This window comes from Erythrolamprus reginae, chromosome 5, assembly GCF_031021105.1.
Source record: "Erythrolamprus reginae isolate rEryReg1 chromosome 5, rEryReg1.hap1, whole genome shotgun sequence".
In the NCBI taxonomy this organism is placed as follows: domain Eukaryota; kingdom Metazoa; phylum Chordata; class Lepidosauria; order Squamata; family Dipsadidae; genus Erythrolamprus; species Erythrolamprus reginae.
Window position 1 is genome coordinate 24,938,757 of NC_091954.1, and position 26,821 is coordinate 24,965,577.

The 26,821-nt window shown below is 41.6% G+C and overlaps 1 protein-coding gene across 1 annotated transcript in view; it reads left to right on the forward strand.

Annotated features, from left to right (window-relative positions):
• The window catches only part of LOC139168331 (lysosomal acid lipase/cholesteryl ester hydrolase-like), a 36,150-nt gene extending 11,410 nt beyond the window's left edge, over positions 1 to 24,740 (forward strand). Inside the window, exons 2-7 of the mRNA XM_070753911.1 lie at positions 4,273 to 4,471; positions 5,487 to 5,596; positions 9,058 to 9,236; positions 18,121 to 18,198; positions 21,245 to 21,310; positions 24,507 to 24,740. Coding sequence (XP_070610012.1) covers positions 4,273 to 4,471; positions 5,487 to 5,596; positions 9,058 to 9,236; positions 18,121 to 18,198; positions 21,245 to 21,310; positions 24,507 to 24,740 — 866 coding nt within the window. The remainder of the gene's footprint in view (positions 1 to 4,272; positions 4,472 to 5,486; positions 5,597 to 9,057; positions 9,237 to 18,120; positions 18,199 to 21,244; positions 21,311 to 24,506) is intronic.
• Positions 24,741 to 26,821: the final 2,081 nt, after the last annotated feature.

The window sequence follows — 26,821 nt, forward strand, 5'->3', positions numbered from 1 at the left end:
CAAGATCCAATCCGAAAACAGGTGGTAAATTGTGTACTTAAGGGATGGCAAAATAACTCTGTGAAACCTGAATTGTGTGACTTCAAAACCAAAAGACTAGAATTGTCATATGTAAAAGGTTGTCTGTTGTGGGGGGATAGAGTGATCATTCCTAAAAGCCTAAGGGTAAAGGTACTCAAAATGTTACATGTGGGCCATCCTGGGATTGTCAGGATGAAGGGCCTAGCTAGAGGGCACTTATGGTGGCCAGGTTTGGATGCTGATATTGAAAACTGGGTAGCCAAATGTGACCCATGCCAAGAATCACGGCCTAACCCCCCCAAAACAACTCCAGCAGAGTGGGAGCAACCTGCGGGGCCTTGGTCCAGGGTCCATATTGATTTTGCAGGGCCAGTGGGGTCACAATACTTCTTAATAGTAGTTGATGCATTTTCCAAATGGGTGGAAATCATAGCAATGAACAACATAACCACAAGTGCCACCATCAAGGTGCTGCGCAGGCTGTTTGCTACCCATGGTTGCCCTGATATCCTAGTGTCTGACAATGGGCCACAATTAACGGCCAGACAGTTTGAATTGTTCTTAGATAATCTAGGAGTCAGACATGCACTCATCTCGCCTTACTCGCCCTGGGCTAATGGTTTGGTAGAACGCTATGTTCGCGTGGCTAAAGAAGCATTGCGCAGGTCAGGCCCTGGAGATGTGCAACAGAATTTGGACCAGTTCTTGTTAACCCAGCACATTACCCCAAACTCTCACACGCACGTAAGCCCTGCTGAGTTACTAATGGGAAGGAAATTAAGGTCCCCACTGGATAGGTTACACCCAAGGTTTTGTACAAATAACCCCATGTATGTAAACCCTGAAAGACAAATGTATTTGGGACAAAATGTGTTTGTAAAAAATTTTTGATGGGGGTGTAAACTGGATGAAGGGAATTATTGTTAAACAAACTGCTCCTAAAACATATATTGTAAAACTGGAGGATGGTCGAGTGTGGAAGCGGCACATTGACCACATTCGGAAACGCATGGAAAACTCCCTGGAGCAAACCGCTGATACAGACTCTCCCATTTCAACAGACTTTAACACGCAACCCGATTTCATAGGCTAGACTAAGGTTATCCTTTTATCCACATTGAAAGGAGAAAAAAGAACTCAAATTAATGAGATCAGCATTATGATGTCACAATGCAATCCCTTTTTCTTTTTACATCTATTTCTATGTAGGACTCAATGGCCAGAACTTGCATTGGTGATGTTGATTATTTACCCAATCAGTTGTGTTCAACTCTTGGCAGTTCTATGGGTCAGGGCTGTCCACACCATCCAATCCTGCACTACTTCTTTGATTTTTTTCCCTATGCTCTGACTGGTGTCAGTTTTGATAATGTTGAAAACATGACTATGTTCTTTGCTGGCCTGAATTCCTTTTATTGCTAACTCTTCCAAACAACCAACTCAAAGACTCAAGATCCATCCCACTCCTTAAAGGACTGAATGGTAAAGACTATAATGATGAAACAGTTAAAGCCAATCTCTTTAACAATTCCTCAGCTCAGTCTTTGTAAATAGCAATGGCTCATGCCCAATATGCCCTAGTCATACCACAATCAACTTCAATGATCTAAGACAAATTGATTTTACAGAATATAACATTAGAAAGGCATTAGGCAACCTAAAACCATCTCTATTCTATTGGACTTGATGGACTATATACATACTTTTTAAAAAAGGTTCTCCACAAACTTGGCCCAATCTCTAAGCATAATTTTTAAAAAATCCTTCAGGACTAGCTCCTTACCCAACCCATAGTCATAAGCCAGTATCCCTATCTTCAAAAAATGAGATCCAAGTAACGTTGAAAATTACAGACCAATCTCTTTGGGTTATATAATTTACAAAGTCATGGAATCAATCATAAACCAATCCATTACACTTCACTTAGAAACTAATAACCCATTCTCCAACAAACAATTTGGTTTCAGGAAAAAATTATCCTGTAATCTGCAACTCTTACACTGCAAAAACATATGGACCACTCAACTTGATCAGGGTAAAATAATGGACACAATTTACAGACTTTTGTAAAACCTTTGATTCAGTGGTACTCAAAAACTACTTCTGAAACTAAAAATCCGATGATTTCTCCGGACCCCTATATGATTGAATAACTTCAAGGTCCCTTCCAACTTAAATAATAATAATACTTTATGGTGGTATATGTCCACCATAGCTCTCAATAGAACACACAAGCCCTTCTTCCATGACAAGAGAGTATCTACATGGAAAGGAGAATATGCATTCTCATGAAAGCAGGAAGACCCTGTAGATGCCCTGTTTCAGTTACTTAATTTTGAGAATACATCTCCATGCAAGGTTTTTTGTTTGTTTGTTTTGTGTCGTTTTGTTTCGTTTCATTTTGTTTCATGTAAAAGAACAGGCAGAGCCAGAGGGCAGAATTAAGTGAATCATCTGATGGTTTGTACATGATGTCGATGAGATGACAATCAGTTTGGGTGTAATAGCTTAAGCATCAGGCTACAAATTGGAAAACAGTGAGTTCCAGTACTGCCTAAGGTAGCAAGCCAGCTAGATTACCTTGGGCAGGTCACACTTTCTCAGCTTTAGAAAGGGACAATGGCAAATCAATTCCAAAAAAACCTTCCTTTTAAGGAAGTATATACCACTTTTTCCTATGGCAGCTACAATATAAAATAAAAATAAAATAAACAATGCTCAACACTTAAGGTGAGAGAAAGACTTTCCTTTGTGAAATCATAGTTTTGCAATACACATATCAATACTGAGATCTCACTGAGGTTGTACATTCTGTTGGTCAACATGTTGACACTAAGCATTTAAAACATTTCCTCTACTGCTACTATTCAATCTATTAGTTACAATTAGCTAGGGAGGTGCCAGTACATTTCATTTTGTGGGTTTGGGTGGCACTAAGATCTGCTCCATTTTTTGAATTATTTTCTAGAGATATTGTCTTGCGTCACAATATGGTTGCTTTGCAATGACAAAAACAGCTGCTGCCATTTTCTAATTTCTAAATAGCAACATTTTCCAGCAAAGTCTATTATCAATTCATTTTATTATGACCTTTATTTGAGTCATTTCCATTTCAAGCTCTTCTGTGAGGCAAATTAGTATGTAAGTCGAGAATGAAAAGTAATGCATTCACCTAGTTTTAATTTAAATAGGATATTTTGATGAACAAAAAGAGAAAAATCCTTGAATTTTGCCCTTAATACCCAGAACTTATTTTTCCACACACTCATCAAACACCTCTGCCATTAATAGACAAGCTTCTTAAAACCTACAGGAAATACCTCCACAGTTTTGTTTCTTTAACCAGATCCTGATAGTCCTTTCCAATTCTTCATTTGAGTCATATAGACACCCCCAAAAGTATTCCTTCCATCCTTTTTCCATACAGGTGAAGCTTTGTGATCATATTTCCTGAACTAATGCTTTGTTTGTATAATATAATGAGCCTGTGTTTCATTGCTGTCTGTGAAAAAAGCCCTCATCTTCATTTTCATAGCATGACAATTGCCGGCAAATTTCAATTACTACCCATCCTGCACTAACTGTTAAATGTTGAAGAATATCAGTAATGTGACCAGACTTGGGATTTCAGAGGAAACCCCAAATTTCACAGCAGTCCATTTTAAGTGATCTGCTGATTGATCTTAATCAATTTATTAACTGTTCTCATGTGGAAGTCAATAGTTGCTATCACAAGTTGTCCACTTTGCTGTGGCTGGTGCAAATAAGTTCTTTGTTATTTAGCATTTTCCCCATTTTTTAAAAATCCATGCACATTACTTCTGTCAATATCATCATTATCATAAACAACCTGCCTTAAACTATTAATATAATTTGAACCTACTTCTTCGGCAGTAAAAAGTTTAGTCATGGCACATTGCTTGAAGTGGAATGATGAGTCTCACTAAGTCTTGCTTCCATTTCACAAACAATAACAACTCTAACTCTTCTCATAGCAACTTTCCAATAACTGAAGGGAAACTCTAGGTGCTAAAAAATACATCTGAGCTTGTAGCATGTCAAGGCATCAATTGGCAATCTATAAAACATTACTTTTCATTCAGCCTTCATACTTTTATGCTCATATTCAGCCTCAAGGTTCCATAGACAGCATAAAGTTAGAATTGTGATGTTCCATGTTTATAGAAATACAATGCTACTTGCTAGAATTATCCTTAAATGTTATAATATTTAATGTTGCTTATTTTCAAGGGCCTAAACCAGTTGTGTTACTGGTATGTGGTATTCTAACTGAAGGAAGAAGTTGGATCCTCAATCTTCCCAGCAATAGCCTGGGATTTGTTCTAGCAGATGCAGGCTATGATGTTTGGCTAATAAATAACAGAGGGACTTCCTGGTCTAGAAGACACCAGAACCTAACAATTGACCAAGAAGAATTTTGGAATTTCAGGTAAAGCTCAGAACACTCTACATAGTAACTAAATAAAAGCATATTTTTGCCAGAGAAATTGATTAGGTTTTGTAAAATGGGAGACGTATCTTTTTGAGATTGTATTACAGGTAATCTTTGAATTTTGACCACGATGGATCCCAAAATTTCTGTTGTTAAGTGAGACATTTGTTAAGTTAATTTTGCACCATTTTATGACCTTTCTTGCCTCAGTTGTTAAGTGAATCACAGCAGTTGATAAGTTAGTAACCTGGTTGTTAAGTGAATCTGGCTTTCTCATTGACTTTGATTGTCAAAAGGTTGCAAAAGCGCATCATATAATCTTGGAACAGGGGTGGGTTCCAAAATTTTTTACTGCCACTCCGTGGGAGTGTCTTAATTTTGTAAGCATGACTTAATTTTGTGGGAGTGGCTTGATGGTCATGTGACTGGGTGCGAGTGGCCAACTTGATGTCACTTAGGTCAAAGGTTAGGGTTCTCCTGGCCTCTCCTCACTTCAAAAGCCTCAACGAGATACAATTGCCCTATCTATTTACTATTACTGAACATCAAAAATATGCCATTTAATTCTATTTATATATGCCTTATGTGTACCAGGGGTTATGTGGTTATGGTTATGTGACTGTGTGGGCTTTGCTAAAACAAGTGGGCATGGCCAACGCATGAAACATCTGGCCCCCAAGCCAGGAGACTGTTAGTTTTAATCACACCTTAGGGCACGGCATTCTCTCTCAACGCAATTCACAGGGTAATTGTTATGGGCAAAATAGGAGGAGGAAGGTGTGAAAGATATGTTCACCTTCTTAAATAATTTTTTAAAGTACACTGAGAGCATGTGCAGCAAAGACAAATTCCTTGTGTGTCCAATCACACTCGGCCAATAAATAATTCTATTGTATTCTAAAGGCAAGAGTAAAAAAAAACTTGCCGTCTTCTGATTTTTTTTAACCTTTAACCTATTATACAGAATAAATCTCAGTAGTGTTTTGTGTCTTTGCTTGTGTCTCTATTACAGTTTTCATGAAATGGCAATTTATGATATTCCTGCAGCTATAAACTTTATTCTAAATAAGACAAAGCAGAATAGTTTATATTACATTGGCCATTCTCAAGGAGCTTCAATTGGTAAGTTAAGAATGAATCATATTTCATCTTTGCATCTTTCTCAACAATCAAGCAATATAGAAACATAGCTGTTTAATGATTAACAATACATCCCACTCCCAACCCCTCCAGCCGGCGCAGAAGGATACCATGGTCGATGGTATCGAAAGCCGCTGAGAGGTCAAGGAGCACCAGGACAGAGGATAAACCCTTGTCCCGGGCCCGCCAGAGATCATCCACCAACGCGACCAAAGCAATTTCCGTGCTGTAACCGGGCCTGAAACCCAACTGTTGAGGACCTAGATAATCGGCTTCTTCCAAGGACCGCTGGAGCTGTTAAGGGAAGGTTGGAGACTGGTCGATAGTTATTAAGTATGGCTGGGTCCAGGGAAGGCTTCTTGAGGAGGGGGCGCACAAGTGCCTCCTTGTAGAGAGCCAGGAAGGACCCCCCAGTAGAAAATGATCTGACCATGACAAAGGCAACACTTCTAAGCCTCTTAGTCTCAGATCATTGCTCAATTGCTCAGAGAGGAATACCATGTCAGGTGCGTGCCCCCCCTCGTGAGTTGGACCCTGTATTACTTGAGTCAGGTCCATGGGTGTCAGCAGTCCAGACCTAGATGTTTCACCATAGTCCGGTGGAGCGAATTCCTCTAGCTCCCTCCCATCCACCCACTGGAACCAGTGTATGCCATTTGGGGTGGAGTACTGTCTGGCTTTCTGACTGTTTTGGAGTCTACTTGGGACAGAGAGTCTTCTGGCTGCCTTAGACTAGACTTTACTATCTGTTCACAGAATTAATCAATGTGTCTCCTTCACATCCTTCCATCTTCTATCTCTACTTGGTAGGACCTGTGGCTAGTTATTGCAACTACTTTTTCCCAGACCCAAGTCAGGTAGCCCACGTAGCTATGGGCATAGACTAAGTCCCCAGCTACAAATGAGCAGGTTTGACTGGTCAAATCAAAAGGTGTCTCTGCATTGTAATAGGGTATAATCCATCTAACCATGACCTTAGTTTTCATCCCATCAGTAACTCTGCTGGATTTAAATTTATTGTTGCACTTGGAGTTATATGCTGGGCTAACAGGAATTGATCTATTTTTGCCTGACATTTCCCAGGACCCCTTCTGGTTAATGCTTCCTTAGTTGACCACATCATTCATTCTATTTAGCCATTGATAGTGGGATGGAGTGGCGTGACCAATACATGTCTGATCCCCAGTCCGGCTAAAAATGCTACAAATGATTTTACTGTGAATTGTGCCCCATTACCAGGATGTCCGGTAACCTGTGAGTAGCAAAATCCCTTTGTAGTGCCCTGATGGTCACTGTTGTTGTGGTCATTGTAATTATCTGAAGCAATTTAGGATATGCATCTACAACAATAAGACATTTTGCCCCTGCATTGATCCCACAAAATCAATGTGTATCCCTTTGGGCTCTCCCATTCCCTGATAGGTGCCCTGGGTAGTGCTGGTCTGGATTCTTGGCATGGTGTAATAGCTTTTCTTGGCATGTGGGGAAGAAAAAAACCTCTCTGAAATGCTCATGCACATGCATTTCCGTGTGAGATTTTTCTACCTGCACAGGTGCGGGAAGCAAAATTGCACTCGATCCCACACTCATGTGACAGAGCTGTGGAGCTGCGCACAATTAGCCATACTGGCAGGAGCTCACCACTGAATGTGTCTCCCCTTGTATGACTACAGGGGGAGGGACTGGTTGGGTTTGTAGCCTTAAAGTTGACCCAATCACAGGTTTTAGTAAACTTCAATTGAAAACAGGGTGAATTTCCCCCAATATTCTAGGTCAATGATGGCAAACCTTTTTTTCCTTGGGTGCTGAAAGTGTATGCACGCATAGTGTTGCATGTATGCGAGTGCCCACAACTATAATGCAATGCTCTTGTACATCCCACCCTCTGTACATGCACGCATGACTCCCCCTGTTTTGGCCTCCCATCCCCCAAACCTTCGTTTGGGGTAGAGAAGCTTTCTCCCTCTTCCAGCTCCATTTAGAGAAAGGAGGCTTCCCCCACTCGCAGCTCTGCCTAGGGGTGGGGGAAAGCCTCCTTTCCCTAAATGGAGCTGGAAGAGGGAGAAAGCTTCTCTACCCCAAACGGAGCTGGGAGGGAGGAAAACCCTCCTTTCCCCAAATGGAGCTGGGAGGTGGGGAAAGCCTTGCATGCCCAAACAGTGCTGGGATGGAATCTCCAGAGACCTGGGAAGGCTCAGGCCACAGAATGTGAGGTGAAAGCATGCATGTGTCTGACCCAAAAATCGACGGGACACACTCGCACATGTGCAGTGGAGCTGAGCTGGTCAACAGCTCGCATGCCTGCAGAAAGGGCTTCGCATGCCACTTGTGGCACACACCTGTGGAACACCGTTACTTAAATATCAATACAAATATTGGCACTTTGTTTTGGTCTATATTTAGCTTGATTTCCATTTTTTAAAACTTATCTTTCTTTCAGGTCTTATTACTTTTTCAGCCTTCCCACAGCTTGCTCAGAAAACAAAGCTTTTTATGTGTCTTGCACCTCCAACCACACTGAATGACCTCAAGGGAATCATAAAATATATCTTACTACTTCCCTACAAAGTTAAAAGGGTAGGTATTTCCGATATGTTTACATTCTTATACTATTTGATTCAGTATACAAATATACTGTAGATGTGTTATTATCTCCTGCAGTTTGTATAATTTGGAAGTAGGGTTTAAAATTCAACTCCTTTTTTTCTCAGAATTTATAAGGATTTCCCCCCCAACCTTCTGTATTTAAACACAAAAAATGACTTCAACTCCCTCTTTTGAATAAGAGATTATGTAATAAACCTAGATGTGACTACAAAACTGGACAGAATTTTTCAAAACTGATTTTTTTTTGTATAAATTCTTATCTTTTGAACACATTTTTAGAAATGAATATTGACAAAATATTTGACAAAAGTTTGCTTTCTTCTTTTATAAAGATGGTGGAGAATTTTACATGAAGTCTGCGGAGAGGGGCGGCATACAAATCCAATAAATAAATAAAATAAATAAAGCTACATGCACAAGTTTTTAAAATCACTCCCTTCTGAGGCTGGACTTTGATCGACCAATCCCTGACCGCAGGGAGGCGGAACCAATTAGGAGCTTCCGCCCCAGGCACCCAATGGACCCATAAGGGTTTTAAAGGAAGCTTGGGGAAATTCCAAACTCATTTGTCCATAGCCTGGCCAAGTCTCTAGGGACGGCATGGAATAAAGCCACAAATTGCGCCTTTGCGGCCTCTCCGAGGTAGTAGACCCTGGAGATCTTCTTGGTTTACTGAGGAATTCCAGGGAATGAAATGCCAGAACAGACACCTAGAGCAAGCATGGAGGGCCAGTAACTCCGAGTCCAACCAAACGTGGGTAAGAGCCTATATTAGGACTTACCTAATATAGGCAGCAAAGTCTTATTTAGGGTGACCCATTCCCTCCTGAATAAAGTGGAGATGGTGGAACTCTTGCAGGGCAGAGCTGAGGAGTTTGTTCAGTTTCTTTCAGATAAAGTCACTCAGATTCAGAATGATCTGGACTCCAATTTGACAGGGTCAAGTCTTAGTCCTATTATTTGGGAAGAGTTTAAGCTGGTAACCCCTGAGGAAGTAGACAAGGCATCGAGAGCTGTGAGTTCTTCCACCTGTCTAGTGGCACTTTTTTATGGTGGTTCTCCTCCTATCTCTCCGGTTGCTCACAGTCGGTGTTAGGGGGGGTGGAGGTCCACCTCCTCAGCCTCTCCTTTGTGGGGTGCCACAGGGGTCTGTCCTCTCCCCCCTACTATTTAACATCTACATGAAGCCACTGGATGAGATCATCCTATGACATGGGTTAGGTATCATCAGTATGCTGATGATACCCAGTTATACATCTCCACCCCATGCCAATTCAATAAAGTAGTGGTTGTGATATGCCGATGCCTGGAAGCTGTACAGGCCTGGATGGGCACCAACAGGCTCAAGTTCAACCCAGACAAGGCCGAGTGACTGTGGGCATTCCCTCCTAAGGACTATTCAATCTGTCAGTCCATTATTCTGGGGGGAGAAACATTGGCATACCCTTGATCATCATCTCTCAGCTGTGGCCAGGGGGATCTTTGCCCAGGTTTGTCTGGTATACCAGTACACCCATATAACACCTATACTCCGTGAGCTGCACTGGCTTCGTATTAGTCTCCGGGCATAATTCAAGGTGTTGGTTATTACCTATAAAGCTCTATATGGCTCAGGACCAGACTAACTATGGGACCATCTCTTGCTGCATACCTCCCAGATACCAATTATAGCGCACAGAGTTGGCCTTCTCCAGGTCCCATCGACTAAGCAATGCAGGTTGACTGGCCCATGGGGGAGGGCCTTCTCTGTTGCCGCCCCAGCTCTATGGAATCAACTCCCCCACCCCGATGTCCGTACTGCTCCCACCCTACTGGCTTTCCATAAAGCCACAAAGACCTGGCTTTGCCGGCCGGCTGGAGGCCTTGAATCAACAATTAGCATGGCCAAAGTGGTATGTGTGCATGCTGATGAGCCAGTCTATTATGGGTTTTAATTAGGGTTTTAGAGTTTATATTGTATTTCTGATTTTTTTTAATTGTTTTTTTGTATTTTATATATTTGTAAGCCACCCTGAGTATTTTGGGATTGGGTTGCATAGATGTCAAATTAAATACATACATACATACATACATACATACATACATACATACATACATACATACATACATACATGTACATAGACTTTTATTTATTTTACCTCCATTTTTTCCTCTCTCCACTTTTTAAAGACAGTTGTTTCATCTATGGTATGATTAGACAACATATTTTCACTTAGTATTACCTAGGATAAATATTTTTTTTTTAAAAAACCCTCCAACTTATAATTTCCTAATTCTTGAATAATTCCTGGAAAACATTTAGAGACCATTCTTTGCTGTTTCCACAAATAGTGTAAAAAAAAAATATTAAAAGTCCATTTTTAATTCACTTCCAGATATTTTTCACTATTTTTTAAATATCTATTTTCTGTCCCCCATCAGTGTAAGTCATATTTGCTTAATCTAATTATACGGTTTAACTTCACTTTCTCTTCTAAAATGTTTTGATAAAACTGATTAAACAAATTATTGCACTTCTCTTTATAAAAGTAACTAGCTATTAAATAAATCCTAATGCACTCCTCTCTATAAAGGTAACTAGCTATCAAATAAATCATCCAGCAATTTCCCTGTGTTCTTTTGAAATCATGTATCATACTAAGAATTTATTCTAACACCAAGTTCCTAGAGGTTGCAGTTCCTAGAGGTTGCAGTTCCTAGAGGTTGCAGTTCCTAGAGGTTGGATCCTACCAGTCCTAACCGGTTCTTTAGAACCGTTAGTAAATCTGTGATAACATCATGAAGCCGGTTCTGTCGATGCTGTCCTTGGGAACCACCATCTTGGAGTTCGCTTCTATGTATGTGCAAGAGCTACCGTATTTTTTGGTGTATAAGATGCACCTTTTGGGTGCACCTTATCCTCTGAATGTAGCTTTTGTTCTCCCAGCCCTAACTAGCTGCTAACAATCTTCCCAGCTCTTACTTTGCAGGCTCTTTAATTGTTTCTCTCTGTGAAAAATGTTTTCCAAGCCCTAAGTCTTTGCAGGGTTTTTTTCATTGTTCTAATTTGCTCTAGGTAAATTTCTTTCTAGCCCTAGCCAGGGGCTAATGATGTTCCCAGCTCTTGCCACTTGCAAGCTCTTTCATTGTTAATCTCTGCAAAGAAGAATGTTTTCCAAGCCCTAAGTCTTTTCAGGGTTTTTTCCATTGCTCTACTTGCTCAGACTGTTTATTTCCATGTTCTAATGATACTCCCAGCTCTTACTGGCTTGCAAGCTCTTTCATTGTTACTCTCTCAGGATAAAAACTTTTTAAGCCCTTAACCGGGGGATAAAATAATGTGCTGAAGCTGACCAGACTAAAGACACTAGCCAGATGAATACCTGGTAAGCAGATTCTTTTCCCTATTTTCCTCCCTAAAAACTAAACTGCATCTTATATTCTGGTGCATCTTATATTCTGAAAAATGTGTTTGGGGTTTCTTTTTATTGCTGTAGGCATGGGTGAAGTAGACCCAGAGGCAGGGTTTTGAGCAATCGGTACTTTTATTCAGCTCAGAGAACAAGTGACAGCTCAGCAAAGCAAAGTGACAATTCAGCGAGTACCGACTGACTCTGCCTGGAGAAACCGCTCCTTTTATACATTTGCGGTTCCCGCCAAAGCTAGAGCCGGCCGCGTCTGAGCCAATCAGGAGCGACTTCCTGCTTGGGCTCAGACAGCGCTGGAAAGAGGAACAAACTATTTACAGAGTTACAAGGTAGCCATTTCAGGATACAACACCCCTCCCCTCATAGTTGGACACATCCATCAAGAAAGCCATGTGACAAAGTCGTCCAATCGGTGGGGCCTCCGAGGAGCTCGCGCTGACCTGCGCAGTTCTATTTCTCCTTCGCCACCGACTGTGGAGGATGGCTCGCCGCTGTTCTCCCGGCGCGGCGGACTTGGCCTGGCGAGCCCAACGAAGGCTTCGGAGGACGAGGATGGCTCGGCGTCGCTGGATGGTTCCCCCTGGCCCGATAAGTCTCTTTGCGTGTTTCTTAGCTCGGGCAATGTACTAAAGTCTGTTGAAGGGGGAGAGTCCATGTCAGCGGTTTGTGGCAATTGATTTTCTGCTCGCTTTCGAATGTGGTCTATGTGTCGTTTCCACAGACGACCATCCTCCAGTTTTACAATATAAGTCTTGGGTGCATTTTGCTTAACAACAATTCCTTTCATCCAGTTTACATTTCCATCAAAGCTTTTTACATATACATTTTGTCCCAAATACATTTCTCTTTCAGGTTTTACACACATTTGGTTATTATTAACACAGAACCTTGGGTTTAACCTGTCTAGTGGTGACCTCAACTTTCTTCCCATCAATAACTCTGCAGGGCTTACATGTGTGTGTGAGTTAGGGGTAATGTGCTGGGTTAGTAAGAATTGGTCCAAGTTTTGTTGCACATCCCCAGGGCCTGACCTGCGCAATGCCTCCTTTGCCCCCCGAACGTAACGTTCTGCCAATCCGTTAGCCCAGGGCGAATAAGGTGAGATGAGGGCATGCCTGACCCCTAGGCCATCTAAGAACAATTCGAATTGCCTGGCTGTTAGCTGAGGCCCATTGTCAGACACTAAGATATCTGGGCAACCATGGGATGCAAACAGTCTACTCAATACCTTGATGGTGGCACTTGTGGTTATATTGTTCATTGCTATTATTTCCACCCATTTGGAGAAGGCATCAACCGCTATTAAAAAATACTGGGACCCCACCGGGCCAGCAAAGTCAATGTGGATTCTAGACCAAGGGCCAGCAGGCTGTTCCCACTCAGCCGGAGTTGTTTTGGGGGGACTAGGCCGTGACTCTTGGCACGGGTCACACTTTGAAACCCAATTCTCAATATCAGCATCCAGCCCTGGCCACCATAAATGCCCCCTTGCCAAGCTCTTCATCCTGACAATCCCAGGATGACCCACATGTAACATTTTGAGTACCTTTTCCCTTAGGTTTTTGGGGATGATCACTCTATCTCCCCACAACAGACAACCCTTTACATACGATAACTCAAGTCTTTTGTTTTTAAAATCACACAATTCAGGTTTCACAACATCATTCTGCCATCCCTTAAGAACACAGTTCACCACTTGTTTAAGGATTTGATCTTGCTGCGTGTGTGCAGCTACCTCTTTTGCTGTGGTTAGTGGGTTTTCCTCGAGATCTATCATTAACACATCTGTGGAAGGAACAGGGTCTTCCACTAAGTCTGTTATGGGGCACCTGCTGAGGCCGTCTGCGTGATTGATTTCCTTTCCCCCCTTGTGGGTGAGCTCATACTGATACCCTGAGAGGAAAAGAGCCCATCTGATTAGTCTTGGAGACATAAAAGGTGGAGTGGGCTTGTTGGGGGCTAGCAGACCTAGTAGGGGCTTGTGGTCAGTGACTAGCTCAAAACTTCTTCCAAAAATATAATTGTGAAACTTCTTTACCCCTGCCACTAATGCTAGAGCCTCCTTGTCTAACTGGCTATAATTCCTCTCTGTGCTGGTCATGGTTCTTGAAAAAAATGCTATCGGGGCCTCTGTCTTATTAGGTAGAACGTGAGCTAGGACTCCTCCTATGCCGTACGGCGAAGCGTCGCACGTGAGTCTAATGGGTAGCGAAGCACTATATTGGACTACTACGCTTTTAGAAGTTAATAAATTCTTTATTTGAGAAAAAGCTTCACGTTCAGTTTTCCCCCATGTCCAGCGGGCTTCCTTCTGGAGTAAACGATGGAGAGGCTCTGCTACTGTTGCCTTCTGCTTTAAAAAAACGGAATAAAAATTAAGGAGGCCTAAAAATGCCTGCAACTCATTCTTATCTCGTGGCTCTGGGGCTTCTCTAATTGCTCTCAGCTTCTCTGTTGTGGGGTGGATACCTTCCTTATCTATTTTATATCCTAGGAATTCTATACTGTTGGTTCCCCAGACACATTTATCAGGCTTGATCCTTAAACCTTTGTCCTGCAACCTCTTAAGTACTTCCCTTATTCTTTTGTTTACTTGTTCCTGGTTTTCCCCTGCAATTAAGATGTCATCAAAGTATGGAATGGCCCCATTTACCCCTGACAATAGGCGTTCCATAATGCTCTGGAATATTCCTGGGGCTATGCTTACCCCAAACTGTAACCTCGTGCATTTGAAAGCCCCCCTGTGCGTTACAATTGTCTGAGCGTTTGCTGTTTGTTCATCGACCGGAAGTTGCTGGTAAGCTTGCGCCAGGTCGATCTTTGCGAACCTTTTCCCCTCCCCCAGGGAGTGTAGAAGTTGCTGCACAACTGGGATGGGGTAGGGGTGGTGTTGGAGTGCCTTATTCAGGGTCGATTTGTAATCAGCGCAAACTCTTAAAGAACCATCTGGCTTCAGAGGTGTAACTATTGGAGTTTCCCATGGCCCCTGTTCCACAGGGACCAAGATACCTTGGCTAATGAGTTTATCCAGCTGTATGTCTAGTTTGGGGAGAAGCGGAAGGGGGACCCTGCGAGGTTTTAGTCTGATCGGTGGGACCTTGGGGTCAATAGAGAATGATATAGGGGGCCCCTTATACAAGCCCAAGGTGGGGCTGAACACTTCAGGGAACTCTTTCACAAAGTTAGGCATAATATCACAGTTTACATTACACACACCCGAAATTTCGATCCCCAATGGTTCCATCCACGCTAAACCCAGAAGAGAGTGCTTGGCCCCCGTTACAATAAGCATTGGAAGGGTACATTTAACATTCTTGAATGCGATAGGTACATTAGCTGTTCCCAGGACCGAGATTACCCCCCCTTGGAAGTCTCTGATTACCAAAGAGGTTTGATTTAGGTCAGCCTTAGACACATTAGGCATATACAGTTTAAATTTTTCCCAGGGCATGATGGTATATCTAGAGCCCGTATCCAGCTCCATTGAGCAAGGCTGGTTATTTAGTAACAATGAGATAACAATTTTAGCCCCCTTTTTGGTTGCCGTGTTATTCACGGAAAATTGAGAGTTACCTCTATAGTAGTCGCGGTTAGCGTTTGAGTAGTTCCGTTGACCCGAGTTGCGGAACGGTCTCCTTTCTCGCGATTGGGGGGTCTGGTTTTGTGGTCGCTGGTATTGTGGCGTGGCGAAAGTGTCTTCCGGTGTTGTCGCTCTGCAAGCGATGGCGATGTGGCCTCTCTGGTTGCAGCGGCGGCATGTAGCGTCTCGGAAAGGGCATCGATGGCGCTGGTGATTTCCCCGGCAGCCCGCGCAGGGGGCTGGGTGAGTAGCTCTCAGGTGTCTTGGCTGGTCTTGCACCAGGAGGCAGTTGTCTCCGCTGTGAGTTGGTTGGTTGAGGTCGTCTGATTCCACGACGCTGGAAGACGCGGAGTCAATTTTGGCAATGAGTTCTCGCCTTCCGTGCTCTTTTAATTCTCTAGCCGCTGCGTCGGCTGCTTCTGCAGTTTGCGCCAGTTTAATCACGGTTTGTAGAGTCGGCTCTTCTTCGGTGAGGAGTTTATTCCTCACTGTGCTGTTTTTCATGCCGAAAACCAAGGCGTCGGTTAGGCGAGCTTCCGGGTCTTTAAACTTGCATTGGGCAAGTACCGTTCGAAGCCGCGTTGTAAACTGGTTGATCGACTCGGTTTCCTTCTGAGCCATCATGGAAAATTGATGCCGAAAAACCATGGCCGGTTTTGTCGGCTTGAAGTGGCTCGCTAGCTTTTCCTGTAGGACGTCCCACGCTACGGTTCTTGCTTGCTCCGGTTCGGTGAGCGTTTGGGCCAGTCCACGGATTTCTGCGCCGCAGTAATTAAGGAAAATAGCCCGTCTGCGATCGGCTTCGGCGTCCTGTATTCCCGCCGCCTCGAGGAAGATCTCGAAGGTGGTCATGTATTCGTCCCAGGTCGTTTTCTCGGGATTGAAGAGTTCCGGAGCCTGGCCGATCTGGACTTTGTTCATTTTTGCACGCGATGTTCTTCCGTCCGTTCGTCGCCAGTGAAGTAGACCCAGAGGCAGGGTTTTGAGCAATCGGTACTTTTATTCAGCTCAGAGAACAAGTGACAGCTCAGCAAAGCAAAGTGACAATTCAGCGAGTACCGACTGACTCTGCCTGGAGAAACCGCTCCTTTTATACATTTGCGGTTCCCGCCAAAGCTAGAGCCGGCCGCGTCTGAGCCAATCAGGAGCGACTTCCTGCTTGGGCTCAGACAGCGCTGGAAAGAGGAACAAACTATTTACAGAGTTACAAGGTAGCCATTTCAGGATACAACAATGGGCACACATGCAAAGCACAGGCACATCTGAGCAAACCAGCAGAGAACAGATCTTACAAGTCTTGGTTTGGGGTCAGTGATCCTACATGTTAGCCTCGCCACAGAAATTTGATTTGTCCCTTTCCTATGAAAAATATAACTATTCTAGAAAGCCTTTGAGTTATGAGCTGTTATCATAGTAACAGTTTTCTCTATGTTAGGCTTCATCTGTTGCATTATTGTGTTGTATTTTCATCATAGACTGGCATGCTTCATATTAATGAATATTGTAAATAATGCCCACTAATTATAGTGGACATAAATCCCATAAGTAAGGAATAAAGAAAGATTGAATGTATCTTAAAATATTGTTAAAATAATGCAAAGAATCAATGGGTATATTGAATCCACTGAATTAAATGAGAAATTGATAAACTATTCAATTAGAGGTGCTTCTCTAGAATTTTGCAATAATATTTCTTTTTGTATTTTCCAGTATTTATGGGGAAGTAATGACTTTATTTTTCTAAGCAACAGAGCAAAGGACATCAATGCCTATCTATGCAGCTTCCCAGGATTAAATTATTTTTGCATCCAAATACTTTTCTCTGTTGCAGGTTTTAATCAAAACAACATAAATATGGTAAGTGGATTGTGAAATATTTTCTTTAGATAAATCAAAGTATTTATTTTTAATATGGAATTTTATGTGCAATGTTGCAATAATGGTATGTATTATTTCTGTAAGTGATTATTTTTACAACAGTTCAAAATTTAGCAGATGCACCAACTTTTTTAATTAGTGTGTTTTCATTAGTTAATCCTATGTAGCTTTGATTGCAGAGTTATAGTTGCTATCTTGATTTTTTGCCCTCACCTTCTTTCCTGTAGTCACCTTGCTTGGTGACTGTTGACCAATAATGGGACAGAATGTGTATTCCTTGGTTTGAAATTTCAAGATCATTAACAGACAATTTAAAGAAATCTATCTGCCTTTCTTTTTGACATTTAGAAGCTTAATTGGTCTCTCTCAACCAGTCTCTCTCTTTTTTAATTATTTTGTGGGTCTTTCCCTCCAGAGTCGAAACAATTTTATTTTTGGAACTTACCCTGATGTTACTTCTATGAAAGCTATACTTCATTGGACCCAGGTAAATTTTCATTTTCCCATTTTCTTTGCAAGTCAAAATAGAATGGTACTATTTTCTGCCATTTGATTAAATGTTTAGTATCAGACTAATAATAATAACAACAACAACAACAACAACAACAACAACAACAACAACAACAGAGTTAGAAGGGACCTCGGAGGTCTCCTAGTCCAACCCCCTGCTTAGGCAGGAAACCTTACATCACTTCAGACAAATGGTTATCCAACATCTTAAAAACTTCCAGTGTTGGAACATTCACAACTTCTGGAGGCAAGCTGTTCCACTGATTAATTGTTTTAACTCAGGAAATTTCTCCTTGTTATTTGTCTCCTTGTTTAGTTTCCATCCATTGCTTCTTGTTCTTCCCTCGGGTGCTTTGGAGAATAGGTTGACTCTTTCTTCTTTCCCCTGAGATATTGGAACACTGCTATCATGTCTCCCCTGGTCCTTCTTTTCATTAAACTAGCCATGCCCAGTTCCTGCAACCAATCCCCAATCCTCTTTGTTGCTATTCTCTGTACTCTGAGTTTCAACATCCCTTTTGCAGTGTGACGACCAAAACTGTGTGACGACCAAAACTGAATGCAGTATTCCAAGCGTGGTCTTACCAAGGCCTTATCAAGTGGTATTAACACTTCACGTGATCTTGATTCTATCCCTCTGTTAATGCAGCCTAGAATTGTGTTCGCCTTTTTTTGGCAGCTGCTGCACACTGCTGGCTCATATTTAAATGGTTGTACACTAGGACTCCAATGTACCACATATACTGTACCTGGGCATCTTGTTTTTCTTGTGGGGGTGGCTTTGTGATCATATGACTGGGTGGACATGTGACTGAGAGGGCATGGCCAACTTGACATCACTCGCATCAAGGGTTAGGATTAGGATTAGGGTGCCTAGCTTCTCCTCACCTCACAGACCTCAACAACATGCAATTTCCCTATCTATTTACCACTACTGAAGATCCAAAGTATTTTTTTTTAAAAAAAGAAGATCCAAAATATACTATTTAATCCTGTGTATATATGCCATATGTATACATACATATTACACACAGACACCCCAAAATATACATCATCTACCATATATAGTATTTGTATTACACAAACACACAGAGAGAGAGAGAAAGAGAAAGAGAGAGAGAGAGCTCTTCTAAAACTATACACATCCAACCTCACTTACTGCATTTTGAAAAACACATCTAGAGTCCACTTTCTGCAGCACATTTAACCATAGCTTCTGTACATGAGAACATTACACATGCCTTCAGATGTACTTCCCTAGCTTGTATGGCTGTTATAGCCAGGATATGTCATGGATTGAGTAAAATGTGGTGAAACCCATTTAACACTCTTGTTTAGAAACCAAAATTTTGGGCTCAATTGTGGTCATAAGTCAAGGACTATTTCTGCCTTCCTCTGCATGGCAGCCTTGTCCTAGTAAACTCCTTCTACTTTCTGGCAATTTTCTTCTCTATTGAAGGGACCAAAATAATCCAGACAATGTAAAGTTTCCTGCTGCAGCAGAATGTTGGACTAGATGACCTCCGAGATGTCTTCCAGCCCTAAATTGCTGTGCTGTTTCAAAGTGTCTTCTGAAGCCATGTCTAGTTCCAGGGTTTGTGGTGCTCCCTTCCTCTTAACTCTCTCTCTCCTCTCTCTCTCTCCCTTCCTTCCATCTTTTTTCTATTTCTTTTTCTGTCTGTCTTTCTCTCTCTCTCTCTCTTTTTCTTTCTTTCATGTCTCCCTCCTCTCTCTCCTCTCTCTCTCCCTTCTTTCCTCTTTTTCTTTCTCTCTCTCTTTTTTCTGTCTCTTTCTTTCTTTTATGTTTCTGTCCATTCCTTCCTTTCCCCCCCCCCTCTCTCTCTTTCTCCTTTCCTCTTTCTTTCTTTGTCTCTTTTTTTTCTCCTCTCTCTCTCCCCCCTCTCTCCTTTCTTTCCTCTTTTTTCTTTTTCTTTCTCTGTCTCTTTCTTTCTGTCTCTTTCTTTTGTCTCATTCTTTCATATCTCTCTCCCCCTTCCTTCCTTCCTTCCTTCCTTCCTCTCTCTCTCTTTCTCCTTTCCTCTTTTTCTTTGTCTCTTTCTTTCTCTTTCTTTTTCTTTTTCTTTTTCTTCTTCTTCTTCTTCTTCTTCTCTCTCTCTCTCTCTCTCTCTCTCTCTCTCTCTCTCTCTCTCACACACACACACACACACGTACACACACATCTTGTCTGGGCACAACATATCTGTCATTACAGAAGTTCATTCCTCTCTAAAAGACACCTGATGCTAATCGATTCAATACCCTATCTCTCAACTATTTAAAGCCTAAGGGAAGAAAGGGACTAACCTTAAAAAAAATTACTTGGCAATTAAACTATTCTCGTTCAATGGGATTTGCTGGCACGCTCTGGATTCTGCAGGCCTTCCCTGAGCTGGGAAGCCTTCCTCCTTCTCATTCTTCTTCCCAATTCCTTCCTTTCCCAATCCCAGATACTTCTTCCCCCCTCCCCCCTTGCCTCTTTTTACTTTAAGCTCCTTTTATGGTAGGAGGAAAAACCAAATAAGGCGGAGGTAAGGATAGAAAATGGTGCATGGCTGCAAAACAGGAGGGTATTTTTCAGCTGCTTTCTGGGACTGAAAAGTTATGGGGATACAAGGAAGCAGCAACCCGCTAGGGCTAAGACAACCCTTGCTCCCACCCACCACCCACCATCCCATGCCACCTTCTTTTTCTCTCCCCGCTCCCGCTCTTCTGTCTCCCAGGAAGAAGGGGGCTAACCTTTTTTTAAAAAAGCTTTGCTTTTGACTGAGAAAGCAGCAGCTGGGAACGATGTTGCTACAGAGTTAAAACAATGAAAAAAATGTTCTTCCCCTGTTCCTTCCTTCCCTCTTTTTCTCCCCACTGGTTTCTTTTAGCTTTGGCTCTGGTGCCAAAAGAGAAAATTATCTTTTGTTTGTGAAGTCTCTCTCCTATTTTTCTGCCCAGCAGAAGAAAGATGGGAGAAGGCTGCTGCTATCCCTATCAGTGCCAGCACAGTGTTTGCACTCCCTCCCTTTCTCTCTCTCTCTCTCTCACACACACAAACATGCACACACACCCTCTCTCTCTCTCTCCTTCCTTCCTTCCTTCCTTCCTTCCTTCCTTCCTTCCTTCCTTCCTTCCTTCTGGATTGATTGATTATGCCATTTATTCCAAAATGGACTTTCTCTCTCCCTCTCTCTCTCTCTCTCTCACACACACACACACACCTGGTCTGGGACAAATTGACTTGGTGAACAGCAGTGGCAGGAGAAGGAAGCAAGTGGCCCATCCATCGGACCCAAGGAAGATGTCGGCAGTAATCACCACAAAGCCCTGTGAAAACCCAGCCAAACATACATGCTCACACTCACATTCCTAGCCAATCTAGGATTCAATTCATTCAACTTCTGTGAAAGGCCCAAGAGATGGTGGGTAGAGTAACTCCCAAATCTACATAGCTTGAGGGTCCCTGAGATTGAAAGTAACTTGCAATGGAGTGAGATATCCAAACATTCTTTGCAGACAATCTTCCATTTTATGAAAAGTTTTGCAAAGTGAAGAGAGAACCTGATAATTAAAATCCTTTAATTATGAATTTATATTTCAGATTTTTAAAGAAGTAAATATGAAAGTTTGCTAAGTCTATACAACTCTTTCTTCCCAAATTAGATTTTTGAATCAGATGAATTTAAACATTTCGACTATGGAAACCAGAACAAAGCTATATACAATATGGTGAGGAAAACATTATTATAATGCTTGTAATGGGACATGTGTTTGCATACATACACAAAGCTGTGTGGTTTCTGGGCAGCCATCTTCACAATATTTCTACTTCCCACAATCTTGGTGTCAGCCTACTCTGCATATTACTATCACCCATACTGTTTCAAAGCAGGTTTTCTCCCTGCACTGGGTTAATTAAAGTCTAACTGGGATGAAAATATGCTAAATTAAAGCTGTAATGCTTTTAGCCAGTTTCTTTTGTATGTCCAGTGTAATATCTTCCTCCATAGCAGTCTCAGTTTTGTCAGGGAGAATTTGTTTCTCTTCCCTTTCAGTCTCTTTATAGAGGCAGAAACCATTAAAATTAATTTTTGGATCTAGTTTTCAGAAATATCCTTTCTTGTCCAATATTAAAATATTTTGCTTCATTCTGGAATTGTAAGTTGAGTTTGTGTTCTTTTATTGTAATCTTTGATTCCCTTTAGTTCTCTCTAGAGTTAAATTTTTAAAAAACTTACTATATTTTTAAAAATCAAAACGAAAGCATATTTTCTATAGACAGGATTCTTTATAATTAATTCCAAAATCTCATTTCAAATTTATCTGGCAAGCTTAATTTGCAGCTTCCTAAATTTAATAACTTTTCTGTTTATCTCATGGAGCTCTAAACCTGCAAGAGGCCACAAAGCTGTCTGGAGTACTTGTGGGTGACCTCAAGTCCTCTACTTGTCCAGAGAAGAAGTATCAAAGAGTCAATGTACTTGCTGAGTCTTCATTCTGCTATGGTCATTGGTTCTCTTTATTGGGTCCGGGGGGGGGGGGGGGGTTACCACTTTCTTGGAAGTCTTATGAAATAGTGCATTATAAAATATGCTCCTTGATTGTGGGTGGGTTGGTTTTGGCTGGGGTATTGTGTTTGATTTATTCATTTTTCTGTGGGTGATATGTGTCCAGCTGCTTTCTTCCTCTGAGGAGTTGGCTCAGTTTTCTTCTCCTAGGACAGTGTTTCTCAACTAGTGGGGTGCCCCCCCCTCGAGGATATGCAGAGCAATGTCAGAGGGGCATGTGACCCCAGGGTACATGCTTTTTTTGCCACAGGAAGTAGGGGGGGTTTGCACTGAACAATGGTACACAGTAGAGTAGGAGATATGAAGTGCGTATAACAAATCCTGAAGAGACTCTATGGAAAAATATGATTAAAAAAAGGAGAGAGACGGAGATAATGAGACAAATGTAAGTCTTCTGAAAGCTAAGAGGAGGAAATATGATGAAGTGTATGTAGCGCTTGGCTTCACTATGACTACAGTGGGAAAGATCGATATATTTACTGTGTCTAAAAATGTTGGCAGCCGACAGCATGAAGCCAAATAAATTAAGTCGTCACTTAAACACATTACACCCCAATCATGCTGAAAAGCCACTTGAGTTTTTTCAGCGAAAACATGCTGAATATTGAGAACAATCGTCCCAACAGAGAATTGGCGGGGATGCAAAATGTTTACTTTGGGGGGGGGGGCATAACAGAAAATAATTGAAAAACACTGCTCTAGAGGGTTGGCTCTATTAGAAATTGCCTGGTCATTTCTATGTTCAGTTTATGCTTGTTCTTTTAAAGGCTTTGGGGTTTTTCATTTTGATAGTTTCAGGGTGTTTAAATTTTTCTCTAAATTTTCTATTTTTTCCTTAAGTAGTTTGATCAGTTTTCATTCTGTGCAAGTAAAGTTTTGGAGGTGTGTGGGCAGGGGAATGTACATTGAGCACAATCTACAAATCACAATGGAGTCTGCTCCTTCTTCTTCCATGTGTGTGGTTGATTTATTTTCCATGTGTGTGGCTGGTGTGCAGTTTGAGTGTGAGAGTGTAAGATGAAGAGTGTTATGCTCTGAATTTGTTGGGGGTAAGTGTCCAGTTGGATGTAGTTAATGTTACAGTTCTGTTGAGTTTGGGCAGAAACTCCACAGAAACAGATATTTCAAACAAACCCTTGGCTTTTAAGGAAAATGCAGAGTTCTGCTGGGCACTTTTATAACTTTTGCTGGCTAACACTTCCTTTCCTTCTGGGCTTTGAAATGTAGATTGAGGTGGACTAGCAGCCAGGGAACCTTTTTAATAAAAAAAATGGTTTTAGATTTTCCAAACAATCTTTGTAAGGGGAACTCAAAAACACATGAATTTTCTCGTGGTGGCTTATAGCTCTGCAAACCATCTCAGTTGGCACAACAATTTTTTCTTCCCTTCCAAGCAAGAATACTTAAGTTTTACACTTAAGCAAAGTCTTCTGTAGATTGATGCTAGAGGTGGGGTGGTCTCACTGAAAAACCCTTGTGAAAGAGGCTGGTTTTAAACTCTGTGAGAGGATATTTGTATTGTCTCCCCCCACACACACGAAGCAAAGAAAGGATCCTTTTCTTTTAGGGCAGTCTCTCTCTCTCTCTCTCTCTCTCTCTAACCTGAGCTAGCTGCTCACCAGAGCTAGCTGGGTGATATTCTGTTAGCTAAACAAACAAAGTTGGTAGCTATGTTTGTTAGGGAGCATCAGGCAGAAATGAGGGTAGCTGAAATAAACTGGAGCAGACTGGGACACATTGCTAACAACATGTGCAGACACACAAGCAGATACTCCACTGATCTTTGTTGGAACATACATACACCCCGGGTTGAATCTCAGTCTAACTGGTCTGATGACTTCAGGTAATCAGATCCCTTATGAGCTGTCTCCTCATTGCCTTGGTTGGGTGATCGAGCGCTCTTTGTGATTCCTTATGAGCCTTGTTGAACCTTCATGGGGTTTTCACTGTAAATCCTTTGAGGTAGGAGTCGGTGGGCACTTTCTTCACTCAGGATTACCTCTTTGCTGTCCTTCTTGTTTTTAGGTTTTTCCCTACTTTTTTCATGTCTTTTCTCTTTTGGTTGTCTATTTTTGGTCCAGCTATGAGACTAAATGTTTGTCTCAGTCGCCATCTTACCAGAAGTTCTTAATTTAATCAAGTGCTTAATTAAACCTTTAATGTAAAAGAGCTTTGTAATTTATCAGTCACAAAATAAGAATTGTGTATCATAGAAGCTGAAAGGATCTCTCAAATAATAGGTATATTTTTCCAGATCTGGATGCATGGAACGAGAATGTTGGTATTACTGAAAGATGAAATATCTGGAAATAGGCAAGCTAAAGACTTTTTCATATTTTGTATCTCTTCTTCCGCAGACCAAGCCCCCATTTTATAAAATCGAAGATGTAACTGTGCCAACAGCTGTTTGGAGTGGTGGGAATGACATCATTGTGAATCCAGAGAATATAAATCATCTGCTCCCACGACTTACTAACTTAGTTTTCCATAAGAACATTCCTAGCTGGCAACATGGTGATTTTATCTGGGGCCTTGATGCTCCAAAATACTTGTATGAGGATATTTTTCATCTAATGCAGAACTACAGATAAATACAGATGGAAGCTTTCTCTGGCAATAGAGGATAACAACATTTCAAATTTGATGTAGAAAATAAACAGTTCATATTTTCCACATTAGATTTACAATTTTGCTATCCTCTTTTGTCAAACAAAATGTCTTCCAGACACCTTTTGCTAAAAGTAAAAGAGGGGAAGTAATAGAAAAACAGAGAAGAAAAAAGATCTGATCTTCTTTACAGCAATTATAAATATGATTATAAATTCACCTCTTACTCTAAAGTCACAGCTGAACTCTCTTTTTATTCTATGATCTATCCCAATTGTTATAATCATAAATCATAAGTTTATTTTTTTGTTTCGAACAAAAGTCCATAAGATTTTCCACTCAGCAATAAATGCTAGTTTTTGTCTTTTCTCTGATCAAAGTCTATTTACCTACCTCAGCAAATTCCACCAACCATTTCTCCATTGTAGACAGTGCAATTTTTTCATCTTTGTGCAAAGAATAATCTTACTAATTCATTTCCATTTTGCTGTTACATCAGTCAGTCTCACATGTTAACTTTCCAGGAAAAGCAAAGTTAGTCCAAGCTTGTCTTCACTTACTTACAATTCCCATGTAGCTCACAGACATCAATCGGTTTATTTATTTAATTAATTTATGCCTTCAATTTCTATGCTGCCCATCTCCCTGGAGACTCTAGGAGGCTCATGGCAGAAATATAAAACATCAATAATAATACAAAAACAGTTAAAAACAGTTTACAATTCACACAGTTAGACTCCTGTATACTATTTATGGTTGGATCTCACTAGTTACCAACATAAGATCAGCAGTCCCAACCTGTCTGAAAAGCTAAGTCTTTACCGCTTTCTGGAAGGCCAAGAGGGTGGGGGTAGTCTGGATTTCAGGAGGTAACTGGTTCCAAAGAGCCGGGGCAGCCACATAGAAGACCCTCCCCTGCAGACCCACCAGCTGACACTATTTAACTGATGGGACACAGAGAAGACTAACTCTATGAGCCCTTACCAGTCTCTGGGAGCTATGTGGTAGAAGGCAGTCTCGAAGATAGTCTGGCCCTAAGCCATGTAGGGCATTAAAGGTAATGACCAACACCTTGAATTGTGTCCAGAGACCAATTGGGAGTCATTGCAGTTCATGGAGGATTGGTGTGATGTAGGTGCACCCACGACAACTCACGTGGCTTAATTTTGGACCAGCTATAGTCTCCAAACACTCTTTGGGGTTAGGCCCATGTAGAACAGGTTGCAATAACTGTGAGGTGACAAGGGCATGAGTGACTGTGAGGGTCGCAATTGCTGCACTAAGCGAACCTGTGCAAAGATCTCCCTAGCTTCAGCTGTCAAATATTGGTCTAATGTTAGCTGTGAGTCCAGGAGGAGACCCAAATTGCAAACCCATTGTGAGGAGGGGGTTGTATGCAAGCGCTAACTCAGATACCAAACCTAGATAAATTCAGGAAATAGTTAGTGTGGCTCAAGTCACGGGTCCAAAAAAATCCCTACTGTATGTGGAGTCCTTGGTGGTCACTGAACTTGTTTGTTGACTTGCAGATGTTTCATTAACAAACTAGGTAATATAACTGATGAGGTTATAAAGCTTGATAATGAAACATCTGCAAGAAAACAATCAAGTTCAAAGAGCATCTAGGACCCCACAGTTCAACCCTGAAATATAAATATTCTCTTCTATTAGAATTCTTATAATAAATAATAAAGATACATTTCTGGAATAACCCGGGGCATGGCACAAAGGCAACACAGCCAGAGAACTGGTATGAGTCCCTTTATTGGCACCAACTTTGCCCCTAATGTCCAATTTACTCTCCTGCCTGGAAAAAAGCTTTCCCACAAACCTGCAGCAGCCCCTCCCACCTACCTCTCCTTTATACTCCATCTCCAGATGTGCCTTAAAAAGGAAGTTAGGGCTCTCTGGTTGCCTGGATTCCGTTTGTTGAGAGTAAACGCCTTATCCAAGCGATCCATCAGTGGCTCTGCGAAAATAAGATCAAAATTGACTTAAATGAATTTGAGAGAGCGCACTGGACCCAGTGCGCTCTCTCAAATTCATTTAAGTCAATTTTGATCTT